At 51.5% G+C, this 17,514-nt stretch overlaps 1 protein-coding gene across 1 annotated transcript; it reads right to left on the minus strand.

Moving 5' to 3' along the window:
- Nucleotides 1–895: 895 nt before the first annotated feature.
- Nucleotides 896–12,313, minus strand: DACT3 (dishevelled binding antagonist of beta catenin 3). The gene is made up of 4 exons (XM_064293862.1): nt 12,065–12,313; nt 4,811–4,907; nt 4,460–4,612; nt 896–3,133 (listed from the first exon to the last, which is right to left on the minus strand). Exons 1-4 carry the CDS (start codon nt 12,311–12,313, stop codon nt 1,740–1,742), a joined length of 1,893 nt encoding a protein of 630 aa, XP_064149932.1. The 3' UTR covers nt 896–1,739.
- Between the last annotated feature and the right edge of the window lie 5,201 nt (nt 12,314–17,514).

Below are 17,514 nucleotides of genomic sequence, written 5' to 3' on the forward strand. Positions count from 1 at the left end.
CTATAACCATCAAAAAGAAATTCAATCCTTAATTAAAAACTTTCCCAGAAATAAACCTCCAGGCACAGATTTCTCCCCCCAAATAGGAATGATAAACAATGGTGTATAGTCCAATCTATGTAAATATATGGAGCCCTGGTGACGCAGTGGTTAAGAGCTCGGCTGCTAATCAAAAGGCTGTCAGTTCAAATCCACCAGCCTCTTTGGTAACCCTACGGGGGCCGTTCTTCTCTGTCCTATAGGGTCACTATGAGCCAGAACCGACTCTACGGCAATGGGTTTTTTGTTTATATATGTATCTATACATGTATATAACTATACACATATAGTTATATTACATATATAGTTATACATATTTACATAGTTATTTAGATTCACCGATGTATGCAAACACAAAGAAAAAAATGCAAGGATGCACATCAAATTGGTTATGATGACTTCTTGGAAAAGCACTGGGGTTGAGTGAGGGGATTTGGGGGTTGCCCCCTCACCTCTACTGAAACCGTTATTTATGACCAAAATTTAACTCAATCAAAGGCAATTCACTGAAGTAGAACAGTGTATGGTAGGAAGATGCTGTTGAGATCTACCCTGGGATCTGTCAGCTGGCTCTGGCACTACCATTTCTAAAGAACACAGTAGTTACTCTGTGTGTTAAGCGTTAGTTAATAAATGTTAACCTGTTGCGGTCAAGTCAATTCCAACTCATAGGCACCCTACAGGACAGAGCAGAACTGCCCCATACGGTTTCCAAGGAGAGCCTGGTGGATTCGAACTGCTGACCTTTTGGTTAGCAGCCATAGCTCTTAACCACTATGATACCAGGGTTTCTTAATAAATCAGTCCAAAGGAAAGGCATGTCTCCCATTTTGCCAGAGAACACGAGTCCACCACAGATGTTACACTGTGCATTTATTTACAAAGGGGCTAGAGAAGCACACATAATCTGGCCCCCCTGTGCACCGGGGGGTCACCATCGTCATAATAAATACAGTATTTTTAAAAAGGAAGAAAAAAAATACTGGATTGGAACAGCTGAGGGTCATCCTGAGCTCCCCCCCTCAACTCCCTGTCTCAAGGGGTGGGGGGAACAAGATAGATGCCATCCTTCTTCCTCTTTTCCACCTCCCAATCTCCCATAATTGTCCAGGGATAGAGGTGAAAGAGTCTTTCCAGGTGTTGTCAACTCCTACTTGACACTAAATACCCCCAAGTCAGCGCTCCTTCCCTTCCCAGGGCACTCTGCAGGCACCACCTGGGACAGACAGAGTCTCTGACCAGGATGCCAAGGGACACGGAGGGGTCACTTTGTGAATGAGAGAGGGCCATAGAAAGGAAGCTCAGAAAGGAGGAATGGGGGGGATTCAACAAGAGAAATGAAGGAAGGGGAAGAAACAGATTAAGAGTCTAAACTAAAACAGGGAAATTCAAAATGAATTATTCCTTCTGCATACACGGGCAGCCATTGTACAGATGAGGAAACTGAGGCCCAGAGACGGGGAACTTTCTTGCCCAAGAGCTCCAGGCCAGAAGTTGAACTAGGTCAAACAAGGCTCCTCCTCCAATCCTCCCGGTGGTGGTGGGAGAACCTTTTAACCACTATGGCTGTGAAGGGAGGGAAGGTGGTCTTTGGAAGCAGAAAAAACTGTGGTCTTTGGAAGGGAGGTGTGGAAGGGTTAGTGAGTGGGAGTGTGGAGGTGCAGAGGCCATGGAGAGGGAGCCCAATCGAACCTCTAAACTCACACTGTAGTCATGACCTTGAGAGAACCCGAACGGAAACGCAGAATCTTTTTCTTGAGGGCGTGGGAAGCCTTGATCTTCACAAAGACCTTGGCAGGGCCTGCAGGAGCTCCTCCACCTGCACCACCCCCTGGCCCAGAGGCCGCAGTGGCCGCCACCAGCTGCTGCGGCCACACAAGGCCACCGCTGCCTTCTGAGTCGCTGGATGCGGAGCTGAAAGCAGGTGACTCCCCCTCGCTGGCGCTGGATTCGCTCTCCCCATAGCCACCGCCGCCGCCCGTGGGTCCCCGGCGTCCGAGGGGCCCCAGGCGTCCAGCTGAGCACTCCGAGTCGCTGCCTGCACAGCCGTAGAGCAGACGGCGCTGAGGAGCTGACGGGGATGGGCCAGGACCTGGGCCACGGACCGCGGGAGCTCGGGGACGCCCTCGACGCCCATCGGCAGCGTCTATCTCAGCGGTGGAGCGCCAGCGGCGGCAGGCCCCTGCTGCCTGGGCTGCGAGCGTGGGCGCTGGGCCGCGGCGGGGCCGGGGCGGTCGCGGCTCTTCACGTTCAGCCGTAGGGTACTTGGGAGGGCCGGGAGGGATCGCGGCAGCGCGACCCAGCAGGCTGGTCTCGGACTGGGAGCGCGCGGTCTTGCGCGCCCTGGGCGAGCCCCGGCGACCTGAGGCCTCGGTCATGCGTCCGCGGCGCCCTGCGGCCCGGGGACGTTCCCGGGGCGGGGACTGCTCTACGCTGCGGCCACGGGTCAGTGGCGGCGGTTTGCGGCGCGGCGCGCGGCCAGGGAGACCACGGGTGACGGCCTGCGCGCCCGGGATGTACTGCGCCTTCACCAGGCGGCCCTCGGCCGGGCTGTCAGGGGGCGTGGGTGCTACGGGAAGCGCGGGGGGCTCAGGCACCGCCTCCGACTCCCACTGCGAGGCCCAGGCGCGGCTCAGGACGGCGGGGCTGGCGGGACGGCCCCCTGCGCGCTCCACTCCTGGCTCAGGCGCGGGCCGCGCGCCGCCGGGGGACGAGGACGCGTCCGGCGGCAGCTGGCGCACGCTGTTTTGGCGCCGCGGGCCGCCGTCCGCGCCCCCGGGGCTGGTCCGGGGCTGGCCCGCCCCCCGGCGGCGGCGCCTGCGCAGGAGCGCCGAGATGTAGCCGTCCAGGGGCCGCCCCGCGCCCCCCGCGTCTGGCGAGTTGACTGGAAGGCGGGCGCACGGGCGTGGGCTGCGCAGCGCTACAGCGTGTAGGGGGCTGGGAGTTAGGAAAGGCCCCGCGCGCGGCCGCCGCTCCGCGGACGAGCAAGCCTCTGTGCCCGAAGAGCCCGCGGCCGTCGGATAGGGCGCCGAGAAGGACCGCGGCACGGCGGCCCGAGGGCCCACTGCCTCCCGAGCGCTGGGACTGGCGTCTCCTAGGAGAGGGAGGCAAGAAAGGAAGGGAGTGGAGGGTTCTCAAAGCCCTTTCTTACTGAGCCTGGGAGGGCAGGCTTCCTCCCCGTCTCTCCGCACTCCTTAAAAACCCTGCTTTCATCCTTTTCCCCATATCAGGTTCCTAACAAAATCTTTACAGTGGTTTACAAGCCCCTGCATGAGCTGTCTCACCCACCCCCATCTCCTACAGCCTCCTCTGTTTGTAGGATTCCAGCCAAGCTGGCCTCCTGAATATACACATCAGTTGCCATCGGGCCTCAGGGCCTTTGCACTTGCTGTTCACGCTGCCTGGAACAGTCTTCCCCCAAGATATCTGTTTGTCTGGCTCCCTCTCTTACTTCAGGTCGCCACTCGTATGTCACCGTCTCAGTGAGGACTCCTCTGGCCGTATTTTCTAAAATTGCAACTCCCCAACACAAACGGACACTCTCTAGCCCCTTTCTTTTCCCACTACATGTCCATGTCTAATGTCCTGTGTATTTTACTTTTTGTATGGTAACTGTCTCTCCCACTAGAATGTCAGTTGTATAACGGCAGTGATTTGTTCAGCTGTATCTCCTACCCCTAGGAGAGTGCTTTTTGTTGTGTACCGTGGAGTCGATTCTGACTCAGAGACCCTATATGACACGGTAGAACTGCCCCACAGGGTTTACTAGGCATAGTAAGCCAAACCAAACCTTTCCCTGGGGAGTTGATTCCTAATCTGGCAACCCTATGTGTTGGAGTAGAAGATCACCAGGCTTTTCTTCCACAGTGCCGCTAGGTGGGTTTGAACCACCAACCTTTAGGTTAGTAGTTTTTATTTACTGAGCAGTCACCATATGCCAAGTCCAGTTTCTTAGGGCAGAGGGTCGCTGAATGCTCAAAATATCCCTACCAGGTAGCCATTGTTATGATCCCATTTTAACAGATGAAGAAATGGAGGCCTGCAAAATCACACAAGAAATATCACAGCGGAATTTGAATCCAAATCAGTCTGACTCAGAAGATTGTGCTCAAAACTCTGCTTTTACAGGTCCGTAAAACAAAACAAGACTAAAGGGGCACAACAGCCCAGGTGCAAGGACTGGAAGGCAGGAGGGGAGGGGACAGGAAAGCTGGTAATAGGGAACCCAAGGTCCAGAAGGGAGAGCATTGACATGTGTTGGGGCTGTTAACCAATGTCATAAAACAATATGTGTACTAACTGTTTAATGAGAAGCTAGTTTGTTCTGTAAACCTTCATCTAAAGTGCAATTAAAAAAAAACAAAAACTGTTTTTAGTATCCATTCCCTGGCCCTCAGGGCAGCAACCCAGCTCATCTTACCTAGGGACTTAGGCCGCTCGCTGGCATAGATGCCCCGGGGTTCAGAGGGACCTAGACGTCCATAGGAGCCTGATCCAGAGAAGCCGCTGTCCCCACAGAAGGTCGAGGGTGGTGAGTCTGCAGCTCCTGTGGAACTGGGGTCTTCATAGAAGCCTGGATTCCAGGAAGAAGGGGAGAGAAAATCAGGGGGCCTGGATGGGGAGACAGGGAGAACAAGGGGGCAGAGAGAGGGGAGACCAAGGGTGGGGAGAGGGGAGATCAAGGGGCAGAGACATGGGAAGCCTGAGAGATGGGGTACAGTGGGAAAGATTAGGGTGTCCCAGGAAGGCCCTCCCCTCCACCTGTGCTCACCTGAACTGCGGCCACTCTCCTGCTCCAGGCCCCCAGACTCCAGGCTCAGGTCTCCCAGCTGCTGGCCCAGGTCCCAGATGAGCCCAGGCAGGGCTTCCTGGGGGCATGGGGAGAGCAGGATGGTCAGAAGAGCCCCAATCCTCTGTCCACTAGTCGCTCATTCCATGGGCTCATGGCAGAATCTCACTTTTGATTTCAAAAGGGCAAAAGCAGTAACTGAGTCCCGGGACACCCCTCAATATCTGTCCTTTCAGCCTGCTTAGAAAGTCCTTCTGGCTGTCTAGCTCCAGTTCTTCATGCTGCAGTCCCAGCTCAGTCCCTCTTAGGTATGATGAAGCCTCATTCCTTGGGACATCCATATCAGCTGTTTCCCTCATCTATGCTTACAGTCCTTTAGCCCCTATTAGAATTTCCCTCTTTGAATCTAACTTCAGATCTTCTTGCTGTAAGGGCTGTTCACTGCGAAAACGCTGTACCCAGCCTTCAGCAGATCCCTTAGCCATGGGTGTGCCTTCTCCCAATCCTTAACTCTGCCTTCTCAGATCCTCCCGTCTCCCCCCATTGCCATTGGGAAAGATTAACTGTAGCACCTTTAGAAAGTCCTTTTGCTAGTCTCCCTTAAGTCCTTCTTGCTACAGACTGACTCTTTCCCTCTTGTAGTTAAAACAGGGTTGACCACAACTCATACACTTTTTTGGTCCTTCCCTCAGAACTCCCTCTCCCTACTGGGAAGTCCTTATGTGGGTCTAGCCTTAGTGGTATTGCTGCAAGGAGCGTTCGTGCCAAGCCTCAATAGGTCTCTTTACCCCAGAGACCGTATTTTCCTCCAGCCCTTGCTCCGTTCCAACTCAGAAGCCCCCAATGTCTGCCCACAGTGCCTCACTCATCCCAATGAAAAATGCCCTCAAGTCTATCCTAGATTCTTCTTGTTGCTGGAAAAGACCATTTTTTATCAGGTGCGAATAAATGGAGGTGAAAACTCTTTGAGAGGAGTAGCAGTTACTGAGGGTGGGAGCTGAAACAACGTGGGGCTTCCAAGACACTAGAACTTAACCCCTTTTTGGAAAACTGAGGCCCAGAGCCAGGAAGAGTTTCCTATGGGTCTGGAAGAGGCCAGAGGTGGCCACAGCCTCCGGCAGACGGTTGACCCGCAGACAAAAGCGGCTTGTCTGGGCAGCGGGAGGGAGGGAGGGAGGGAGGAGGGGCTTGGAGGGCAGGCGCCCAGCCTTTCCTATTTAGGGCAGAAAGACAAGCTGGCTTCCCCCAAGCGCCGCCCCAGCTGCCCCTCCCCAGCTCTCCCGGGGCTCTCCAGACCCACCCCCACCCCGCCCAGAACAGAAGCCCCCGTCTGGGCCTGTTTATGCAAGGAAGGTCAACAAAGCATTCCACTTTGGGCTCCTGCCCTGGTGTGAAAAGATGCTCACAGTGGAGTCATCTTAGAGCAAAGCAGAACCCAGGAAAGCAGCCTAACTGTGCAGCATCAAAACCCCAAAACCAAACCCATTGCGGTCCAGTCAATTCCAACTCATAGGGACCCTATAGGACAGAGTAGAACTGTCCCCATAGGGTTTCCAAGACTGTAAACCTTTACAAAAGCACACAACCACATCTTTCTCCCACGGAGTGGCTGGTGGGTTTGAACGACCTTTTTTTGGTTAGCCACTGCACCACCAGGGCTCTGTGCAGCATCAGGCGGTGCCTAAAAAGATCATGGGCTGCCCATATACCCTGTGTCATGTCCTGCCACTGATCATTCACTTGGTCACTCCGCTGTAGCCACACCGGCCTCCTTGCTGTGCCTTGAACATGCTGTGTATGCTCCTACCCCAGGGCCTTTGCACTGGCGGTTCTCCCTGTAGGACAGGTTTCTCCCACATACCTACTGGCTGTCTCCCTTGCTTCATTCAGGCCTCTGCTTACATAGTCCCTTTTCTGACCAAACCAAAACCAAAACCTGTTGCTGTGGAGTCGATTCCGATTCATGGTGACCGCATGTGTTATAGAGTGGAACTGCTCCATAGGGTTTCCCTGGCAGCAGCTCTGCAGGAGAAAGACCTAACGATCTGTTTCCATGAAGATTATAGCCAAGAAAACCCTATGAGGCCCTTCTACTCTGTCATATGGGGTCACTATGAGTCAAAATCGATTCTATAGCACCTAACAACAACAAATCTTCATGGAACCAGATTGCCAGGCCTTTCTTCCATGGCATCACTGGATGGGTTCAAACTGCCAACCTTTAGGTTAGTAGTTGAGTGCAAATCATATGAGCCACCCAGGCACCTCCTTCTCTGAGCACCCTGTCTAACATAGCTCCCCTGTGTTTTCTACGTGGCAGTAATGACTTCCTGGCTTAAAATTATGTACCGATTTCTCACTTGACCATCAGCTCCCGGACAGCAGGGATTTTTGTCTGTTTTGTTCACTGCTGTGTCCCAAGTGCCCAGAACAATCCCTGGCAGAAAGGAAGTGCTTGGTAAGTATTTGATGAAAGAATTAATGTCTACAATGGAATACTATGCAGCTGTTAAAATGGAATCAATTTCAGTATGGAATCATCACCAAGATCCATGCTGAGTGGCAAAGGAAAAGTACAAAATATATAATATGACTGTGAGAATCACCTGGGGGCTTGTTAAAACCCAGACTGCTGCGACTGACTTCCGGTTTCTGATTGGGGTCTGGGGGTTAACAGTAACCTCAGTAGAAAGGCCTTTTGCTAGTCTCCCTTAAGCCCTTGCTGCTGCAGACCGATTCTTTCAGAATCTGCATTTTGAACAAGTTCCCGCGTGATCTGATGCAGCTGGTCCAGGGGCCACACTCTGAGAACCACTGGCATAGATTCTGGGACCTTACCCAAGAAACTGGAATTTGTAAAAAAAAAAAAAAAAAAGCAAAGCTCTACATGTCTTGGTATGTAAACTGTTTTTGTGAGTCAAGGCGCAGGAAGAAGTCTGGAAGGACTCACAGTAAGGTGACAAACGGTGTTCCTCTCAATTGAGGGGGTGGATTTAGGAGATCAAGGGAGGAAAAGGGGAAGTGAAGTGTTTAAGGAGGCATGACTTGGAGCCAAATTGTTGTTGTGTGCTGTCAAGTCAATTTGAACTCAAAGTGACCCCATGTGACCCAGCAGAACTGCCCCCCAGTGTTTCCTAGGTTGTAGTCTTTACAGAAGCAGATTGCCAAGTCTTTTCTCCTGCAGAGCCACTGGGTGGGTTCAAACCGCCAACCATTCAGCTAGCAGCCAAGTGTTTTAACCAGCTAGGGTCCAATCCCAGCTCTGCCAAGTCCGAGTTTTGTGACCTTGGGCAGGTTACTTCACCTCTCTGGGCCTCAGTTTTCTCATCCGTAACATGGGCATTATACAATTCTCTCCCTTATGGAGTTATTGTGCAGACTTAATGAATTTTAAAAAACAGTTCCTTTAAAACACTTATTAAGTGGTAACTTTTCTTATTACATGAAAGCTATACCTTTCTTACAAGGAAAATATAAATGGTGTTTTTACTTATAAATGTAGAATAGCAAAAAGGTGGAAGCAACCAAGGTGCCCATCAACGGATGAATGGATAAATAAATTATGGTATATTCACACAGTGGAATACTATGCATCGATAAAGAACAGCGAGGAATCTGTGAAACATTTCATAACACGGAGGAACCTGGAAGGCATTATGCTGAGTGAAATTAGTTGCAAAAGGACAAATATTGCATAAGACCACTATTATAAGAACTTGAGAAATAGTTTAAACTGAGAAGAAAACATTCTTTTGTGGTTACGAGAGGGGGGAGGGAGGTGGGGGGGAGAGGGGCATTCACTAATTAGACAGTAGATAAGAACTACTTTAGGTGAAGAGAAAGACAGCACACAATACAGGGGAGGTCAGCACAACTGGACTAAACCAAAAGCAAAGAAGTTTCCTGAATAAACTAAATGCTTCGAAGGCCAGCGTAGCAGGGGCAGGGGTCTGGGGACCATGGTTTCAGGGGACATCTAAGTCAATTGGCATAATAAAATCTATTAAGAAAACATTCTGCATCCCACTTTGAAGAGTGGTGTCTGGGGTCTTAAATGCTAGCAAGCAGCCATCCAAGACGAATCAATTGGTCTCAACCCACCTGGATCAAAGGAGAATGAAGAACACCAAGGACACAAGGCAATTATGAGCCCAAGAGACGGAAAGGGCCACATGAACCAGAGACTACATCATCCTGAGACCAGAAGAACTAGATGGTGCCTGGCTACAACCGATGACTGCCCTGACAGGGAACACAACAGAGAACCCCTGAGGGAGCAGGAGAGCAGTGGGATGCAGACCCCAAATTCTCATAAGACCAGACTTAATGGTCTGACTGAGACTAGAAGGACCGCAGTGGTCATGGCCCCCAGACCTTCCATTAGCCCAGGACAGGAACCATTCCCAAAGCCAAGTCTTCAGACAGGGATTGGACTGGACAATGGGATAGAAAAAGATGCTGGTGAAGAATGAGCTTCTTGGACCAAGTAGACACATGAGACTATGTAGGCATCTCCTATCTGGAGGAGAGATGAGAGGGAAGAGGGGGTTAGAAGCTGACGGAATGGACACGAAAAGAGAGAGTAGAGGAAGGGAGCGGGCTGTCTTATTAGGGGGAGAGCAATTAGGAGTATATAGTAAGGTGTATATAAATTTTTGTATGAGAGACTGACTTGATTTGTAAACTTTCACTTAAAGCACAATAAAAATTAAAAAATATATAAATGTAGAAAATTATTTATTTTGGTAAAGTCTGCAGGTCTAATTTCAGTTCTTCTACTGTTTTTTTTTTTTTTTTACTGCAGAGAAGAGCAGGAATTAGAGGGCAGACAGGAGAGGCCTCCTCTTCCCCTAGCTGGGACCCCTTCCTTCCCAGCCACCTCAGTCACCCATTACCCCCAGCCCCAAAAGAAAGTCTGACTTTATTCCTTCTAGAGGCAAACTGGTGAAATTTCAGCGCGAAGGACCAGAAGGTCCTTAGTAGTCTGAATTTGGCCCCCTGCCTGCTCACATGCCCCCCATCTTATTTTTGCAAGCCCTTCTATACATGGCCTCAGGCCACTCTGCTCAGGCAGGTGTAAAAAGGGTGTGGTCAGGGCCCCTGGAGACCCCTGAGCCCAAACCTTCCCAGACCTTTGCTTCTCTCAGCTCGCATGTCCCAATCAGGATCCAGTGCCCTTCATCTCCGTTAGGAAGTCCTGCAAATCTAACTTAAGTCCTTCCTGCTGGAACTTCCAACAGGAAGCTCTGACCACACACAGGCTTTCCTTCTGGGGAGATCACAGGACCTAGGAACCTCTCCCCCTCAATTGAGGGTTTTTGCCTCTCTTCTCCCAGATACCCCTAGTCTTTACCTGGCATCCCCACTATTCCTATTAAAAAGTAATCAAATCTGACTTGAGTTTTTCTTGCTGCAAAGAGAGTGTATGGGGGGGGGTCAGCTTCATAAGACAAGGGCTCAGGGATCAGAGGAGGCTCCTACTCCCTCCCCAGAAGGACTTAGAAACCCCCAACATCAGAGGAGTTTATATTTAGCGCTTCTCTGCTTCTTCTTCAGTGCGGCTGTCTCCCTCCACCCTCCCGCCCGCCACCGCCTCCTCCCTGATGCCAGGACCGAGCTTTGCCTGGAGACTGTGACGGGGAGAGGCCGCCCCACTACCAGCTCAAGTCAGCCAGGGAACCGAGTGGTGGGGGGAGTCGGAGGGGCAGAGAGATGGGGAGAACGAGGGGTAGAGAGATGAGAAGACCGAGGGGCAGAGAGATGGGGAGATGGAGGGACGGGGGAGAGGGGACCAAGGGGAAAAAGGGGGGGAGACTGAGGTACTGAGGGAAGAAGGACACTGTCGCCCATACCCTCTCCCTCTCCTCCTCAGGGTGGGAGGCACCTTCCCAAGCCCAGCCAACTTGGGTGGGGGGAGCTGGTGAAGGCCCCCACAACCGTCTCCAACTTTAGGAGGGGGTGGGGCCTCCCACAGCTGTTTCTGTTTCCCAAGAAGAATGTGTAGGGTCCCCCTCCCGGCGGGGGAGGGGCTGGGCTTGCAGCCCCAGAGTCGGGCTTCGGCCCCACCTCCCCACTCCCCATCTGGGGAGGGGGCGGCCGAGGTCAGCCGCAGGGAGAGCCCCCTTCCCCCAAACCTCGGCTCAGATTTCCCCAAACGGGAAGCTCTGGCCACACACAGGCTTGGGGATGGGATCAGCAAGTGGAGCCAGGGTCTGGGGCCTGGCAGGCTTGAGGGGGGGTGCAGCTGGGGGAGGGGCAGAGACAGATAGAGACCGAGACGTGGGGCTGGAAGAGAAAGAGGTGCAGCAATGCAGGAAAGGAAAGCCAGGGAAGCAGAGATAGAGAGACACAGGGAGACAGAGACAGAGGGACAGAGCGTAAAGAAAGAAAGAGAGGCAGACACAAAGTCACAGTGATGTGGGGATAGGGAGAGAATAAGAGAATCCAGGAAGAGGTCAGGAGAATGAAGGAATGATATCGAGAGGGGGAGAGGGATGGTGCCTCCTTAAATCAATCCGGAGACCTCTGTCTCATTTTCCACCATTAGAGCGCCAACGAGGTCCAGAAGTCAGACTCCCGTGGCGCCTCAACCCGCCCTCTCTGGGATCAAGGAGGGCTGGGACCAGGTAGGAAAGGAAGGGAAATGTCACCCAAGGGACAAGATCCCCATGGGGTCGTCAGGGACCATGAGCTTCCTCTCAGCAGTGATCCCTCCCCCAAGAGGCCCTAAGGCCCCCTCCCCCATCCTGCCCCCTCCAGAGATCTCCAAGCACACCAGGATTTAGGGAAGATGGAGCCCTGGTAGCCGGGCTGGGATGGGAGTATGTTTGGATCACGGCTGTGTGGGCTGTGTGACCTTGGGTGAGTAGCTTGCCCTCTCTGAACCTCAGTTTCTTTTTCCGTAAAATGGGGACGATCACCTCCTATCTCCCAAGCTCCAAGGGGACCACGCACGCAAAGTATTCGGCGCCCAGCTTGACACATACTTGGCGCCCAGAAGGATTTTTCTTTGGTGAAGAGGTAGAGGATGGCCCCAGTGGGGGAATGCAATCTCCACCACCACCTTCTGTCCGGGTTTGGAGGAGAGGGTCAGATCCCGCCGGCCGCCCGGACTCCCTGTCCTCACCCCCTTCCTCTCCCCTCCCCCCCGTCGCGATCGGGACCGGTGTCTAAGCGTCCAACCAAGACAGACAGACTGGGGGAGGGGCGGGGACGGACGGACAGGCGGCCCCTCACCAGCTGCTCTTCCAGGGCCGCCGCGGCCCGGCGCGCCGCCGCCGCATCTTCGTCCTCCTCGGCGTCCTCCTCGTCCTCGGCCTCTGCGCCCCCCATTCCGGGCTGGGCCAGCCGCAGCGCCTGCTGCACGCGGTACTCCTGCCTCTCCCGGAGCCAGTGCAACTCGCAGAGGCCAGCCAGGCTGCCCTCCAGCCAGCCCCGCAGCCGGCCCCGCTCGGGGCTCACCGGGAACGAGAAGGCCCCGATCATGGCTGCGGCCCCCCGCCCCAGCCTGGCCGGGCCCCGCGGCCACCCCTCTCCCGGTCCCACCTCCCCGCCCCAGCAGCCCGCCTGCCGCCCGCCCGCTGGCCCGGCTGTCACCGTCTCATCTGCATAGACGCCCGCCCATTGGGCCGCCCACCGGCGCCTTATCTGCATGACCACGCCCCTGGCGACAGAGCAACCGCCGCCTATTGGCCTGTCCCCGCCCTTGCTCGGCCGTCCGGCCACGCCCCCCAACACGACGCATGCTCGCAGCTGCCTACTTGCTCCTCTTACTGGTGGCCTCGCCACGCCCCCCGCGCGCCTACCTTTGGGCTCAGGCCACACCCTCCATGCATCTCAATAAAATATATCCGCCCTTGCTCCACTACCATTGGTCGGTACCTCCCCGGCCCCACGGTTGGTTACGCCCCCTTGCGGGCGAGCTCGGGCTACCATTGGACTGTCCAGTGGGAGGGGGAGGGGGTGATCTATAAATAAAGAATGGGTCCACGTGACAGTTTGGCTGTTGCACCTCCCTCCTCCTCGACCCTCTACTTCTGAGGCTGAGCAGAGGGCGGAAATGGTTAGGGGTTTGAGCCCTGATTTCATCTCCTCGTGAAGCGTTCCTTATTTAGTATAACTCAGCTGTAAAAGAAGAGGCTGGTCCACCTTTTAGCCAAAAGATTAGACAGACCTATAAGACAATAACACACTTGAGTAAAGTGCTTTTTAGTTTAATCAAGTATAGGGCACCAAATGGGCAACCCCTGTCCAAAAGCAAAGAGGCGAAGGCAGGGAGGGGCTGGAAGAATGGACAGGGAGAACCCTGGGAGGAAAGAGAAAGGGGTGAGTGCTGGCACATCGTGGGGATTGCAACCTATGTCACAAAACATTTTGTGTATAATTTTTGAATGAAAAACTAATTTGCACTGTAAACTTTCACCTAAAACAATGAAATTTTTTAAAATGTTGAAATTGGAAAAGTTGTTGTATTTGTCATGATAATAGAAATTGAAAGGAAAAAAAAAGAGGCCAAGGTTAAGACTGACATCCTCCTGTAAAAATTATGCTTCTAAGCTTCACTATCGTGCGGCCTGTGCCCTGCGCTTAGACGAGTTCTACGCTTGGTTTAATGCTCTGCTGTAGCTGTCTAGATTTTTTTTTTTTTTTTTAACAAGGGGCCTTGGGCTTTACAAATTAGACAGCCCATCTTGCTTCTAAGAGTGTAAAGATTGATTGTATCCCCCATTCTGGAATTATAAGACCTCGGGTGGAAGCTTCCATGATTCGTCCAGAATAGAATTTAAGTGTCCTTTGTCCCCCAGGTGCTGTGGTGCTTTGTGCTCACTGTTCTACGATTCCAGGGGCCTTTGTTCTATGTTCTGAGAGGCTTTGTTCTCAGCCTTCTAAGATGCTCTGTTCCCAGCGTTCTGTGGTCCTAAGAGTCTCAGTTTGAGAGCCTTTTCCAAGGTTCCCTCCTCCCTTCCCGGGCTCCGTCAGCGGGCTAGTGCCCCCTCAGGTGGCCAGCCTGTGTCACTACGCCGAGTGTGCCTCCCTGTAATCTTCAGACCTAGTTCCCATATTCGTACCCATTTCTCAGACAGACCTTGACTTCCTAAGAGCCAGGGACCTGGAAGATCATGTGAGAATGACGCCTCCTGCACAAGGCGACTTTCTGGTCATAAGCTGGAGAGATATTTGGAGTGATTAAGAGCAAGGACTTGGGAGTCACACGGCCTGAGGGTGAATCCCAGCTCTGTCACTATGACCTTGGGAAAGTGGCTTGGTCTCTCTGTACCTCAGTTTCCTCATCTGTATAGTGGGGGTCATAATACATAATGTTATTATGAGACTTAAATGACATACGTGACAAGTGCATGGAGTAGTGCCTCCCACATCACATATAAAGAGCTACAGGATTCGATAAATACGCAAAAAGTAATCTAAAAAAAAAAAAAAACCTGTTGCCACTGAGTTGATTCTGACTCATTGCGATCCTATAGGACAGAGTTGAGCTGCCCCATAGGGTCCCCAAGGAGCAGCTGATGGATTCGAACTGCTGATCTTTTGGTTAGTAGCTGTACCATTTAACCACTGTGCCGCCAGGGCCCCCCCAAAGTAATGTAGTGAGTGCCAAAAAGAAAAACAAATTCAGACTTTTGTAGAGACAAATTTTATTCAGTCCCTTGTCTAGTTCTAGACAAACCTACCTAATCTGTCCTTGAACAACTCTGATTGTCCAACAATTGAGAAACTATGGGGGGATTGGTAGAGGTCTGGAGAACTCTGGACAAGATTTTTGAAGTAGTCAATGTCTGGGATGATGTCAGGATTGGTTTTTCATCCCTGCTGTTTGTGCAAGACCAGCTCAGCCATGTTGAGCCTGGTACTGATTCAGGGTTCTGGTCACCAGGAGTGAAGGAGGGAAGATAAGAGAATTATCCAAGTTTGAATATACCGTAATACCAGTTGCCATCAAGTCAACTCTGACTCATGGTGACTCTGTACATGTCAGAGTAGAACTGTATTCCATAGGGTTTTCAAAGGCTGATTTTTCAGAAGTGGATTGCCAGGCCTTTCTTTCGAGGCGTCTCTGGGTGGACTCGAAACTCCAACCATTCGGTCGCTTGTGGGTATGTTAACCACTCGCACCACCCAGGGACTCCTATGAGTCAGAGTCAACCTGAAGGCAACTGGTTATGTAATCACAAGGGTCCTTATAAAAGAAAGGCAGGAAGGTCAGAGAGAAGATGTGACAAGAGAAGCAGAGGTTGTAGTGATGAGTTTTGGAGATGGAGGAAGGGGCCATGAGCAGGACGCTTCTAGAAATTGATTCTCCTCTAGAGCCTCCAGAATGAACTCAGCCCTGTCTACACCTTGATTTCAGCCCCATAAGACCCATTTCAGACTTCTGACCTCCGTAACTGTGAGATACAGGCTTGCGCAGGCTCAGGTGGGGGATGTGAGTCAGATGTTTGGGCTGCCTTGGCTTCAGGAAGAGGCTTAAACCCTATGGGCTGTTGAAAGTCAGTGAGGACATACTCTGCTTGGAAATCTCCTGGATGGTTAAGCTAAGCGCTAGCCACACCTCCATACAGTTCTATCCTGGGTCTGTGATGGGAAACCGATTTGTTCCTCTGTTATCCACACAGCCGAATCCTAGACCAATCAGTTCTAGAGAGAAAGGTGTTCTGGATGGAGTCCAAGGGACATTCCCTCATAGTATTCGCTCTGACATATGCTTCAGAGGTGTTCTAGCACTGTTGGAGAGCCTCATTTACTGAAGCCCATTAAAATTAAAAAAAAAAAAAAAAAAACAACAGAAAACCAAACTTGGCGTCATCTAGTCAATTCTGACTCAAGGCAGCCCCTTGTGCTACAGAGCAGAACTGCTCCATAGCTTTTCTTGGTTGTAATATAATGGAGGGGCCCTTGTGGCACAGTGGTTAAGATCTCGGCTGCTAACCAAAAGGTCAGCTGTTCGAGTCTATCAGTTCCTCCTCGGAAACCCCATGGAGGAGTTCTACCCTGCCCTTTAGGGTTGCTATGAGTTGGAATTGACTCAACAGCAATGAGATTTTTGGGGGAACCTAATGAAAGCAGATCTCCAGGCCTTTCTTCTGCAGTACTGCTGGGTAGGTTTGAACAACCAACCTTTAGGTTACTATTTGAACACAAACTATTTGCTCTACCTAGGGATCTGAAGCCCATTTATCTTTCTCAAATAAAAGAGCTGCCTCCAGAACCAACCACAGATGGACAACTTGAGATAAACCAGGAAGTCCAATATTAGCCTGAATCGGTTGCTAAATTCTTCTGTTTCTGCAGGCCTCAGGGAAGTTTTTCACGATGGTGTATAAGTCTGAGTGTGACTGGGGCTTAAAGAGAACTGGTTTGGGTGCACACTCAGATCATTCACCCTTGGCTGTGGGAGGCAGAGGGCCAAGGGTCCAGGTGACAATGAGTGTCTTAGTTATCTAGTGCTGCTATAACAGAAATACAAGTGGATGACTTCAACAATTTATTTTCTCACAGTTTTTCTGTTGTTGTTGTTGTTATGTGCCATCAAAACACTGCCCAGTCCTGCGCAATCCTTACAATCATTGCTATGTTTGAATCCATTGTTGCAGCCACTGTGTCAATCCACCTTGTCAAGGATCTTTGTTTTTTTCACTGACCACCTACTTTACCAAATATGTCCTTCTCCAGGGACTGGTCCCTCCTGATAACATGTCCAAAGTATGTGGGATGAAGTCTCCACATTCTTGCTTCTAAGGAGCATTCTGACTGAACTTCTTCTAAGACAGATTGGGTGGTTCTCCTGGCAGTCAATGGTATACTCACTATTCTTCCCTAACACCATAATTTGAAGGCATCAATTCTTCTTTGGTTTTTCTTATTTATTGTCCAGGTTTCACATGCATATGAGGCAACTGAAAATACCATCGCTTGGCCCAGGCACATCTTAGTCCTCAAAGTGATATCTTTGCTTTTTATCACAGTTTAGGAGGCTAGAAGTCCAAAGTCAGGGTGCCAGCTTTAGGGGAAGGCCTTCTCTCTCAGCTCTGGGGGAAGGACCTTGTCTCTTCAGGTTCTGTTCCCTGGTTCCTTGGACATCTCCATGTGGCTTGGCATCAGTGTTCCCCCATCTCTGTTTGCTTAATCCGCTCCTTTTATATAAGAGATTAACTCTATAAACACATCCTACACTAATCCTGCCTCATTAACATAAGACAACCCATTCCCAAGTGGGATTATAACCACAGGCATAGAGGTTAGAATTTACAACACATATTTGGCGGAGGGAGGGGAGGAGCCCTGGTAGTGTAGTGATGAAGTGCTATGGCTGCGAACCAAAAGGTCGGCAGTTCGAATCTGCCTGGTGCTCCTTGGAAATTGTAGGGGGCAGTTCTACTCTTTCCTATAGGGTCGCTACACTTGATGGAAGTGGGTTTGCTTTTTTTTGTGTTATTTGGGGGGAAGCAACTCCATCCATAACAATGGGTAACTGGGGAGCTGGAGGGCAAGGGTCAAAGGTGGTGAGAGGTAGCTAAGTGGAGGAGGCAGAAGTGAAAAGGAGGGTGGTGGAGGGGATGAAAGAAAGGACTGTGAGGTTTAAAGAGATCAGGAAGGGGGTGGGGAAGGAGAAGAAGAAGTATTCTAGTGCAAACAGACCTTAAATGATTGCAGGGTTTGGCAGAGGTAAG

This window comes from Loxodonta africana, chromosome 11 (assembly GCF_030014295.1).
Source record: "Loxodonta africana isolate mLoxAfr1 chromosome 11, mLoxAfr1.hap2, whole genome shotgun sequence".
NCBI lineage: Eukaryota > Metazoa > Chordata > Mammalia > Proboscidea > Elephantidae > Loxodonta > Loxodonta africana.

Excerpts from the sequence above, each read along its gene's own strand:
- DACT3 (XM_064293862.1), bottom strand. The coding sequence starts at position 12,313 with ATGATCGGGGCCTTCTCGTTCCCGGTGAGCCCCGAGCGGGGCCGGCTG. Across the intron at positions 4,908-12,064 it reads CGGCCCTGGAAGAGCAGCTG|GAAGCCCTGCCTGGGCTCAT; the intron begins GTGAGGGGCCGC and ends CCATGCCCCCAG. Across the intron at positions 3,134-4,459 it reads CGAGCGGCCTAAGTCCCTAG|GAGACGCCAGTCCCAGCGCT; the intron begins GTAAGATGAGCT and ends TCCCTCTCCTAG.